This window comes from Labrus bergylta, chromosome 21 (genome assembly GCF_963930695.1).
Source record: "Labrus bergylta chromosome 21, fLabBer1.1, whole genome shotgun sequence".
Lineage (NCBI taxonomy): Eukaryota > Metazoa > Chordata > Actinopteri > Labriformes > Labridae > Labrus > Labrus bergylta.
The window spans coordinates 23,248,439-23,261,097 of record NC_089215.1 but is presented as its reverse complement, the minus strand read 5'-3'; the positions used below and the strand labels follow the sequence as shown (position 1 = coordinate 23,261,097).

General features: G+C 39.8%; 1 protein-coding gene across 3 annotated transcripts in view; it reads left to right on the top strand.

Moving 5' to 3' along the window:
* The window catches only part of ankfn1b (ankyrin repeat and fibronectin type III domain containing 1b), a 163,840-nt gene that overhangs the window by 98,490 nt on the left and 52,691 nt on the right, over positions 1–12,659 (top strand). For 2 of the 3 annotated variants that reach the window (XM_029277984.2, XM_065949791.1), the window contains one exon: positions 7,235–7,275. In XM_029277984.2, the coding sequence (XP_029133817.1) occupies positions 7,235–7,275 (41 nt within the window). Of the gene's footprint in view, positions 1–1,907; positions 3,297–7,234; positions 7,276–12,659 lie in introns of those variants that run through there. The other variant, XM_065949792.1, reaches the window with a different exon arrangement.

Sequence of the window (12,659 nt, the reverse complement as noted above, 5' to 3'; positions counted from 1 at the left end):
TGGATGGATGGGTGAATGATGGATGGATGGATGGATGAATAGATAGATGGACGGATGGCTGAATGATAGATGGATGGATGGATGGATGGAACAATGAATGGTTGGACAAATGGATTCATTTAAAGATGGATAGATGGATGGATGGGTGAATGGGTGAATGGATAGATGGACGGATGGGTGAATGATAGATGGATGGATGGATGGATGGATGAATGAATAGATAGATGGACGGATGGGTGAATGATAGATAGATGGATGGATGGCTGGAACAATGAATGGTTGGACAGATTGATTTATTTAAAGATGGATGGATTGATGGATGAACACAAGTAGGAAGGGAAGGTTAAAATAAGAAATGATGACACTGTTCCTGGTTCCATTCAGAGCATTGGTAGCATGTTTTTTTTCTTTTACAGCTGCTATGATAACAGTGTTACACTGCACACACTGATAACTACACTGTGCCAGACCCCCCCGGCCCGTTCGATGGCCACATCTGGCCCATGTATTTGAAACACAAGAACATCAGTGTTTCTAGATCACCTTCTCTCTTCTTCTTCTTCTTCTTCTCCTTCTCCTCAGAGTATCATGTTCCATATATGGCTCAATCCTCAGTATGTACAGTATAGTAGTCACTGGACAATGTTGTTGCAGAGATTTGTGCCCACAGTCAGACACTGAAAACTCACAGTGAGTCACAATATCAGACTGTATAAATAATTGACATAGCCACCGTGATGTCTCCAATTGTTTTCTCGTCTGCATAAACGAAGCCTTGAGTTTAGCATTTGGCTGACACCTTGATTTTGGTTTTCTGGAGCCAGATGTGACCATATTTGTTCTAGAGGGTGGTGCAGGAGAGGAGTGAGGTTTAGACCAGCACAAAGTTAACAAAGCTAAACACTAAACTCTGGTGGCTAATTCACTGGCAGTTGAATGAGCTAGTTTACCCTTATGTTTTCCCCTGAGTGGATGTTTGTCTTGTCTGACTATAGCTGTTAATTAATCAGAATAGAGAAGCTAAGAGAGCTTCTGGAACATAGGGGACTTGCATTTATATACCTGCTTAGTGCAAAAAACAAAACATCCTACACACACTGTCCCTGCAGAGTAGTTACCCACATTAACATGAAACATCACCACACACTTACGTCTATATTTATTTCTCTACTAAAATGATTTGTTTTGATACTCAAAGACTGAGCTGGTGGGCCTCTACTGTTAGGGCTAGCATGATGCTTTCTCCAAAGACACTTTCATTTTCTAATAGTCTTTTTGAAGTGATGCTCAGCCTGGGGTTAAATAACTTATTGTGGTATCCTGAGGCCTTGAGGGACAATGCACGCCAAGGTCATTCCCTTGACACCAGTCACTGTCATGCACTGGTCTATTGTTGACCTGAAAGCCTTTGTGTTTTCAGGACATCTTATATTATTTCTACAATTCTCTGTCATCACCCAGACCAAAAGTGCAAAGTTGTTAAGCTTATTTGTTCTTATAAGTAAACATATGTGTTTATTGTAAATGATAACTCATGCTGTCCTGTCACACCAATTCACGATTTCTTGCTGTAAATAGCAAAGCTGCGTGACAAAAAAAGAAATTATAACTCCTTTATATTTTAAGAAAAAGACCCAAACTCAAACGAATGAAAATTAGAAGATGCCTGATAATTCATGGGTTGCAGTGCCACATTAGATTCATATCAGAACATGTTATGTAAAGGGCTTCTCTTTAAGGCCATCACAGTGTGGTAGGTCTAGTATGCTTCTTGTCTAATCAAAAACTAAATATTGCTTATTTGTGTTCTTTGCTCTTCTTATGAATACCATGTAGTGCTCCATCTTTCTGGTAACTGCATACACAGTGTGTTACTCCATTTAAAGGCTTTATATGTCATTTTTCACACTTAGATATAATAGAAATCAAGTATATCCTCTGAAAATAACTCTGTGAGTCATGACTGTCTACAATGGGTGTAACACCCGAGTCCCACTGTCTGTGATGTTTTCAGAGTTTTCAGAGTCCTATCTTCAGTTTGTTTACATCGCCGGGACGGCCGGCTGACTCCTCCCCTCGTGTATAAAAGTTGTTTAATTGAGGGACTAGAGAAAAGAAGAATAACATACTGTACTCACTGCTTAACTGTGTTTCTAGATCACGCGCATTTCAGGTAAATTTACATGCAGTGTGAAGATACAAACATAATAAAGATCGCTAGCATTAGCATGCTAACCCACAATGCACCACGAGTTGTTTTGGTTTCATGCTGGTGCTCAAGGATGACATCTGCTGGATCAAAAAATCACATAGAAAGCCTTTTAAGTTCATCTCATAGTAAAAAGACATACTTCATTTGAAGTCACAAACACAAAATAGCTAATTTTAGCCGTTTGTCAGCTGAACAAATTTACGTCCATCTGAAACTGAACAATAAGCACAAGCAAGTTGTGGCAAAGCACCCCAACATATAATAAACTAATTTGTTAATATATTGCTAACTCTGGTCTGAATATTACCCCCAAACATAATTAGCAAACAATGCTGTATTGTCCGTTTTTCTGTAGTTAATGAGTTAAAAGCCCAGATAAGAAAATATAATCTAAAACAAAAGTAGCTCATGCACAAGCAGAAAATGTTGCAAAGCTAAATAAATGCATGTATATAAATTCTTTCAGTGTTTAGGGCAAATCCTCTAAGAGTGACGTCTTGCTGGCTTATGTGCTCCTGGTTGCACAAGGTGGTCTCAGAATAAAACATGGATATGCACCTGTTACATGACGCCCTCCTCCTTCCCATCATCCATGTCTCTCATCTGCACAACTTCTTCCCCTTCTGTAATCCTTTCCCTTCCTTCCCCCCCCGATCGTTCTCCTCAGGCTACTGTGTCTATAATGAGCATTTCCTCCTACCTCCCCCCTTCCAACTATTCTCTCACTTTCTACCCCCTCCTCTCCTGTCCTTTCCTTCTCACTGTGTGCAGAATTGGAGAAGCTTATTGCCTAGCAACCACAATTAAAGTACAACAAGTCAGTGGCGGTAGCAGCCACCATCAGAGAAAGATTCACAAACAGCTTCGTGTGAACAGCAGCTTTAGACAGCAAGAAAGGAAATCCAAAGAGTAAAATAGGCAAGGGAAGAGTAAGAACAGAGGAAGTGAAGTGGAAGTTGGACAGGTGAGCAGAGCCACCGCTGCAACAGCACCGTCAGGACTTTGTGTTTTGCAACTGGAGAAAATAAGAAGACGGAGAGTGGAGTAACATTCTCCGTCTGAGCTCACTTGTTGAACTCGACAGGTACGTGTGTAAAGGAATTAGTGGAATCAGAGTAAAAGTATTTTTTAGCTATGATGGTTTGTTTTTAAGTATTTGGTAATGTTGCTGCATGTTTATATCTGTCTGCACGTGAGTCAATATTCAAGGAAAACTAGTGTTTATCAGATTATGCTTTAAGGCATGCGGAAAGAATACAACCTCTGATATCTGGTTTGTTTCACAACTGTGAGGGAATTCGCTTTTTTTGTACCTGCTGTGAAGATGTGTGTTCACGCACCTGTTTCAGAACACATGTACACTGTCAAAGTGGAAACTTATGCCTGTCGGTAAATCTGGAATGTGATGGAACCTTTTAAGTCTGAATAAATTAGTGATTCCTGATTTATGAATACAAGCACTTTGTGATCTTTTCACTGTCGTTAGTCATTTTTCCTGATGCATAAATTTGATTTAATTGGCAAAAACTTATTTCACCTGATGAGTAAAGCCAGCTAATTGTCTCCCATACCTCCCAGTATCATTAGGATAATTGACTCAGGTGTGAAGGATACCTCTCACTTACATTGTGTCAATGCTTTTTTTGGCTCAGGGCATTTAAGGACTGCTTACCGCAGTGATAGAATGCATGCACTGGGAGGAGAAGGTTTTGTGTGAGCAGTTTAAGTGATGGAAATGTTGCTAATATTTTTATATGATGATTTGTAATGTTTTCTGTTGGCACAGCAGAAGTAGAGGTTACACAGGTAAATTATCATTAAACTAGATGTATTAATCGGTCATCATGTCTACAGAAGGTAGGCTGTTTGATCAATGATTCAATCTATTAAAGGGTGTTTTTGCAAATTTGTTTTTCATCATTTAAGTTGTTTGTTTCAATTGGTAACAAATGTCAGGTTGTTCAAAATAAATTCTATTCAGCATCCAGGATGTGGGGACTCAAATCACAGATAGAAGGACACTTTTTTTTATTGTGGATACCTAAATAAATCTTAGTAGTTCCTAAACTATGCTGCAAACCACAGGTTTTTGAATTGTGAAGTCACATTTTTCAAAAGGCAATAGGGACAGTGGCAGTATTTGCTCAAGGTTCAGTGATAAAAGAATGAAACTCAGGTGCACTATGAACCAGAAATAGGATGTCTATTCAAATCATGAAGGGAAAAATATGAATATAAGGTTATCACAATGCCTTGCAATACTGCTAATGTGTTTAATTCTGTAATAGTGGGCAATAGTTTCTGCCTTTAAGTCATTATTCTGAGTCTCCCTATTAATACTCTGATGTAGTAATTCATTCAGAGAGAGCAGGATCTATAATAGTGTTCCTTCACCCCCCACAGACCTATTTTCAAAAGCAGGACACCCACCTGTCCTCCTCCCTATGGCAGAGTGGCACTACCTAAGCCCCACTGTGGGGAAGCTGGGAGTTGAAATGTCAGTCACTCTGTATGGCCTCTCCTGTGCCCGCCAGGTAGATGAAGCTCATATGCAGACACGTAGGCAGAGTGAAGTCAAAATGTCACTGCACTGCACTCATAAAAACACACACACACACACACACACACACACACACACACACACATACACACATATACACACGTTCAAAAAGAAGGAGTAAAGGAGTCACTTGCTGGCTTTGCCCACACATGCACACAAAAAAATCTGATTCCTCTGATGTTCCGTTTGCGATTTACAGTATTTTCAAGATTTAAACCCTTATACACCTCTTACCTATTATTCACCAATGTTGTTTCAGTATGACTATCACCTATTTTTATATTTTCAGAGTAGGTTACATTGTTAGGGGAAGTGAGTCAACCTGTCACCACCTCTGCACAAGTATTCACCCTGGATGTGGTTTACTGGCAAGTGCAATTGACTACACTGAAAAACAAGCCGATTATATTGTCAATTGACTGAAGAGATGAGCTTATCAAAGGGTTCCGATGCTTCAATCAATCCTATGGCTTCTGTTGATGAAACATGGCGGGGGTAATGAGCATGAATCACCACTTTCCAAGTATGAGAATGCTGAAGAGCAGCAACATTTCAGTCCATACGTATGCATGTTCATACCTGTTGAGCAGTTACTGTATTAATAATTGTAGCATCCACCATGGTGTCAGCATTGGTTTGTCGAGTTCTTTTTTTTTTCTTTTTTAAGATAATTGTTTTGGACTATTGCCTTTTTGAAAAGACAGCTGAAGAGATAGAGGTGATATAGAATGTGGGAAAGAGAAGGGGAATAAAATGCACCAAATGGTTGCTGATCACCAGTCGAAACCAGCAACCAGTGTGGCATGGATTGTAGCCTCTCAACATGGGACACCTGCCCTACCAAGTGAGCTAACCCTGTTGTCTGTGTTTTTAAATACTTAATTTTGGCATTTTGCCACTGCCATGCTGGTTTTCTGGAGACAGAAGTTACCATATTTGGATGAGAGTGTGTCGATGGATGGAGCGAGGGGGTTGGCAAACGGCAATTATCCAAGCTACAGTCTTTGCCCTTTGCTTCTTCATCAGCTTGTTAATGAGATAGGTACCAGAATAACTTAAGACTGTGGAAGATAAGAGGGCCGCTCGCTTGCCTGTACCTCTGGTGAGGAAAGCCAATAACAATTCTGACTCCCATGCACTGGTCATCACAACTAAATCAATGAGTGACTACTACTGAATTAGCTAACAAACATGCTCACTTTAAAATATTAATGAACTAGATTTTAATTCACTGAAAAAGCTGGAGCAGTCTTCTTGGATGGTCCATTAGTTTGTTAGTTCAACAATCTACAGAGCTGGCCCAAAGATTTGTCTGATGTAAAAATCCCAAAACGCATCAAACACGTCAGTGACTGATTTAGCTTTGTTGACACCTACGTAGCAGCAAACCTGGCATCTTCTCTCTTTCACTCCAAGTTATATAAAGGTGAGTCCCAATAAAACTGTTGTTTTGAAAAGAGAAATTAATGTGCAACTTTTTCTTTTTTCTTTTTTGTAAACATGTTAAAGTTTGGCTTTTTAATATGGGGCCCAATAGGGATCGATTCACTTTTGAAGCCATCCTAATATGGCCACTAGAGAAAATGCAGTTTTTGGCACATCCACATTGCCTTCATTTCTCAGCCCTGGAGGTTCCAGCTCGGTACAGAGTGGGTGTGTGTGCCTTGTTTGTGCTCTTCTGTCAGTCTGAGCACGTGTTAGTGCTGAAAGCTATAGGAAATGTGGACAGCAGCGGGATACTTGTATGTACCTTTGTGTAGAAGTGTGTATTTTTGAAAGTGTGTGTGTGTGCCTAATAAGTTGACTCTGCCAGAGGGATGTCTCAGACATCCCCCGTTGAGCCCAGCAGAGCATTATGTTCTCTCAAGTATTATTTTTAAACTTGGGGATTTGTGAACTCAGTTGACTTTATCATCCTCTCACAAAGCTGTTTCTGCTACAAAACCTACATGCACACAAACGTCAGGTTTTAATAAGTGCAAAGAGTACATCCACTGGATCAGTGTTTGTAATTATAGCCAGGGAGATAATGATTGTCACTGGAAACAAGGCCATTACCCATGTCATTTTCTCTTATGTGGTGCCATTGATCTTTTGAATGGTGTTGCCTTAAAGGTAAATTAAAGTCCAGATTAGTGGGAGGATGAGACAAATGTTAACTGCTGGTCACCTTGACTGTAATAAACCAAACTCAATTAGGGGAGAAAGCAGGATATCACTTCCTCTGGGTTCATTTACTTTGGGATGCTTTGATTTAGAACAGCATGTTTTTGCAGAACTATGAAATTTGCAATAACATCGGCATATAATTGCTGTTCTATGTGTAGAATTATACCTTTGATTCCCTTTATGTTTTTACTGCATCTAGCTGAGTGCTTTCTATGATTACTTAAGGACGGAGAACCATCATTTTTCCAGTCTCTGATGTTGATTTTCATGTCTGTTTCTTTTCTTATTTGCAGAGTCTGGGCTCAGCTGATCGGAGGGAGAATCCGAATAAGAAGTAAGTCCCATCTATAATATACCTTCCCACATCAGCCCATGCCTCCTTTTACTATTACTTTTTTTGTCTTTACTTAACTTTCCCCATTATCGTGTTAAAAAACAAATAAAATAAATAAAATAAACAAAAATGTAGACATGTTTGAAAAGATGGGCTTCCAATGAATTAATCTAATACCACCAATCAATGTTGCCAACATGGTTTCTTGACAATGTTGAAAGAAAATGCTGAAAATGAAAGAAAATCTTGATGACATGAACAATTAGTATTTTCAAGATGTTGACCTGATTCATCTGCGTGTTTACCTGCCTGTGATCTGAAGTGTGTGTATTTAAAGTGAAGTCCTTCTTAGCCTGATTTATACAGCTACGTTTGTTTTTCCAACAAAGCAGAAGAAAGTGATATGACATCTGCTGTGGGTTTGTGGATAAAGCTGAGGACATGGATGAGAGGACAACCAAGCGTTTAGAATTAAACCTTTTTTATACTTAAGTGGGAAGTATTTCTATGTGGTCTGCGGCAATTAAAATGTCCCATTGCTGCTATTTGTCCTCAGTAAACATCTGCTTTGCTAATTAGACCATTTTGTCCTTGCCAATAATATCCTACTGTCGGGGCCAATATTAAGACAAACACATTTTAAAGAAAAAAAATTTGCATACAAGCCCCGCTGAAATCTCTGTGAGAAAACGCAAGAAACACTGTCAACAATTGGCTTTACTACAGATCACTGACAAACAACAATGGGCAAATAGTTAATGACAAGTGAGGTGGTGACTTAAATCAAACTAAATTACCTGTGTACCTTAGTTGCCCGGCAACAAAAGCCATGGCCACCTATGCTTATCGTGCCTCTATATCTCTCTCCTGTCTTCCTCTTCTCTGCAGCACAGCAGGCAGCTTGAGCAGCATATATAGTGTGCAGAGCTACTTAACATGTCCGTGAATGTAGTCCTCCATTTCTTTCTTTATGTCCCACTCTTCAGGCGGCCTTATTTTGGGTTGACAGGCCTGTTTACTCACTATACTATATACAATACTATATTTCTATGGACTTCAACCTAAATCTTTAAAGTGGCAGTACGCAACATGAACAGCTGAATGTGTGCAGCAATTTCAGTCCAAGACAAAATGTCCACAAGGGGACAATGAAGTGTATCGTATCAGAAAATATCTAAACATTATGAAACAAGATTGTGTGAGTGTGTAGACATGGGACGTCTGTGTGTGTGATGTCCAAAAAACATCAGCTGCATTTCAACTGGATGAAGAAAAAAAACTCCCTCTCAATTGTGGACTGAGATTGTTCTTACTATTAAACATCATAATGGTTGTAAGTGGTCTGTGACTGTTCTCGTACAGTGTTTTAGACTTGTATGGAACATGTGCTGCATCACAGACAGAATGTCACTTTTTGTCTCTGCTTATCCGATGCATCTCATGTGTCAAGTGTTCTGCTTCAGTGTTTATATTAAACAGTCTTATATTTATGGTGAGCACTGTGTGTGCCAGAGTGGTGACATCTGTTGCCAGGATACCATCAGCTGTATGCAGGAAGCAGTAGAGTGTTCCCCAGGCCAGCAGAAACATATGAATGAGTAAGAAAGAAGATATACAGAGGGTTAAAGCACACACATACACTTCTTAATTTGATTCTATTTCCTAATTATAATGAACCTGATGGGCAAATAAGACTGTTTGAATCAATGCCTCGCTGTTTCGGCTCTTTTCTGCCCTCTGATCTGCTTTCAATCGATTAGATGATTAGTAGCCCTGATGCACATAGGTTAACAAAAATAAATAAATGAGTCATACGGTTTTTCTGATTTCAGTCCCAGCAGTTCAACCCTCATGATGAAGGAATAAGTTGGGTATCATTCATTCAATTGTTCTCTGATGCTGCACCTTGAGTGGTCTTTTTCCTTACCTATAGATGGAAAACAGACTCTTTGTTCTATTTGTTCCTCCAGTTGACTGTTTCTGTTTCTTTTTTTATTAGCACCATGATGACTCTTTTACGGTGCTTTAGCAGGAAATCATTGGATCACGTACGAGTGGTTTGGCATCTTCTTCATGACTTATAATCAGGGGTACTAACAGTTCTTACAGTTCTTTGTTTTTTTTACATTTAAAGATAAACAAATTGAGAGTCAAAGATGATTCCTAATAAGGAAGCATGCATACGTTTATTGAAATAAACAGCACTGGTCAGTAATGTAGCTGTGGACCAAAGAGCTTTTATGGACCCTGTAGATGCCTTTTAAAGAACATCAAAGATTGCCATAGCCTACATCATTTCACTTTATGTTGGAAATCATTCTTAGCTTTGCCTTCCTTTCATGCTGTCTGTGTTGCTGACAGTACAGGAAGGGAGGAATAATGATTGGCTGGGGCACAGGGGTTGTCTTGGAGAATGGGGGCTGCTCTTTTTCTTCACAGAGCTAAGGATTTAGGTACGGATGTCAGGGAAAAGAGAACTTGATTGGACTAATTTATTCACGGGAGCAGGCCGTGTAATTGTTCTCATATGGGGCAGACATACGTGTGTGTGTGTGTGTGTGTGTGTGTGTGTGTGTGTGTGTGTGTGTGTGTGTGTGTGTGTGTGTGTGTGTGTGTGTGTGTGTGTGTGTTTAGGTGTGTGTGAGCTGGAATAACTTAGGATAAGTAAGAGGGGATATGTGTTCTACAATAATGTACACATCTTAGTTTGGGTTAGTAGTCTATTTCAGCAAAGTTTTCAGTTGTTCAGTAAAATAACTTCTGTTATAAAAAGAGGTTTCCTTCAGTTTACCTGCAGAAATATAAACGCTGTCTCATCAGCCCACTACTCCATCACCCTGATGTTTTTTTTTCCTCTTTATTGATGATCTACAGTCAGCTATTCCTTTCACTCCGACACCCCCCCCACTCCCCACAGCTGAAGACTCTTCCTCCCAGCAGTAGCTGCTTGTTGCCATGGGTACAGGTGACATAGCCCTGCTGTATTTTAAGCATGAAATGAAGTTGATGACATAAACATTTTTATTTAAAAAATAATAATAATGTAGTGTTCCATATACTTAGTCTTGTATGGTACTGATCAGAAACATTCACCTATGTCTCATCAGAGGGACTGAGGGGAAAAAGAAGAAATCAGTCATCAGCAGTGGGAATATCGCAAACGCCACCAAGCTTCAATTATTTTCAGAGCTCAAGCAATTTTCAAATGAACATTAGAATGGAAAAATTGCATTTATAGGCAAACCTTACTTAAACAAGAAACAATGTTTTTTTTAAAAGTAGAATATAAAATACATTTGCTCCAAACAAAGAACAAAAACCTCAAAGCAAAACAGAAAACACACTGCAAATTCATTTTTAAAGCCAATTCAAAGACAGGAAACCCAGAAAACCAATTGCAATATAGTCATTGCATATCTATTTGTGGCAAAGACTGTCAGGCCTCTAGGGGGTGCTGCCTTGATGAAACAAATGTGTTATTGAAATCAGAGTTCTCACATTGGCAGATGCAGTTAATAGTACTGCTAGCTCGATAGCTAACTGAGCAAACTACCAGCAGCTAAGCTGATCGGCAGTGACTCACTTAAAGGGCTACTTCACCCGTTGAAAGATGAATCTGTATTGACATTGGGTCATATATGTAGTAGAAATGTGAAATACATTTTGAAGTTGGTGCCTTCTTGGCCGAGGCAGAAAGTGTCTTTTTGGCTCATGTGGATAAAAGACACCAAATCTCAGAATGCACAGCACCACAGGCCACTCCCACAAAGGTCCTCTAGTTCAGAATCAGAAATTCTTTATTAATCCCAGAGGGAAATTCGGTCGTTACAGTTTCTCCATAATATACAGTATAGCAGTAGAAATAAAGAAATAAAAACATTTACAGCCATATTTACTTCAACACAAGACCATTTCCTCAACTGATTCAGAGATTTCTTCCAGAATTGATCTTGGAAATTCCTGTCAGAAAACAGACTCTATGTCTGTGTCCATAGGCAAACAGTGAGAGCACCGACACTACCAGTCTGCCCCAACTCGAGCCGGCCCGGGCTCCTCATCCTCACCGCCGCGGACAGGCAGGCCTTATGTTGGCCAGCAATATACCCGCGAGACTGTTGCTACAGCCAGGCCGGTCTTGTGTCGTAGCGGCCCCGGCGTCCAGCGTTAGCGGCCCCGACGTCCAGCGCTCGCAATACGAGCCACGAGACGGTTAGAGCCTGTTAGTATAGCTTCCAAGCAATATGGCGGACGTTAAGTTTCGATTCTGGGAGTGAGTTCCAACCCAGTGATCTGTGATTGGTCTGTAGCTTCAGTGGTCTAAAATATGACTGCTAACCACAACAGCTTCCAGTATCTGGAGGCTCCTTTTCAGACTTAGAAATACAAAGATTTCCCATCTCAGGGGAAAATGAGGGCGGGATGCACGACCATTCAAAAATACTGGTTTACTACTGATACAATGCTTAATGCAAATGGGTGAAGTATCCCTTTAACAACACTTTTTGTCCTTTACTTTAACTTTAGTGAAAGGGGAAATGTTTTCTCCATAAAACATGATCCATTGTCTACATCATTTTGGGGGGAAGGGGAGATTTTGAACAGAATGTACATTTGTGTTTTGCACATGAAGCTGCTTAACTTAGTGCTCCCCCTTCAGGCCTGGAGCACTTCCATTGTAATGACTCGATATGCAGGGTTAGTTTCCTGCTTTAAGGGTTTGTGTGTGTTTAATTTATTTATTTATTTGTAGTGCATTCTTTGTTTTTGCATTTGATTTTGGTGATTCCACCACACGTATTTGTCATTCACAACACATATAACATTTTTGTTTTTTGTAGTCTTGGACTCTTGCATGGGTTTCGGAATCCTAATTGTTTCTGCAGTCGTCTCTTAAAAATCTTTTTTCTGATATGTGGCAGGTTTGAAGTCGAAATAATGCTTACATGTTTTGAAAAAAGTTTTTCAAAAAGTATTTCCCCAAAAAATAGATGAAATCTTTTTCTTTTATTGCATTGCTCTTGTTTGTCATCCCCCAGAGAGACAATCCAGGGCAAGTAGTCGCAGAAAGATAATAATGACTGAGGGTTCCCGCAGTCTGACCGACGTGAAACACATTCCTTAGTTTTTCCACACTTTTTTTCTCCTCATTTTTTTTTTTTTTCCAGGGGTTTGAAATCCAAGTGTAAATACATATTGAGGAGTATTTACAATAGCGGTAATGGTGGTGGGAGAGGGCGCTAACTCAGCGGGCCGACGAGCTGAGTGTGCGACTATTTGTTCTGGTGTGTGTGAGAACTCAACTGCAAAGTGTATTTGTAACTGTAATTGTTGATCCAGTTTGTATATAAATATATCACCAATATGAAGTGAGCAGTGTGTGTGTG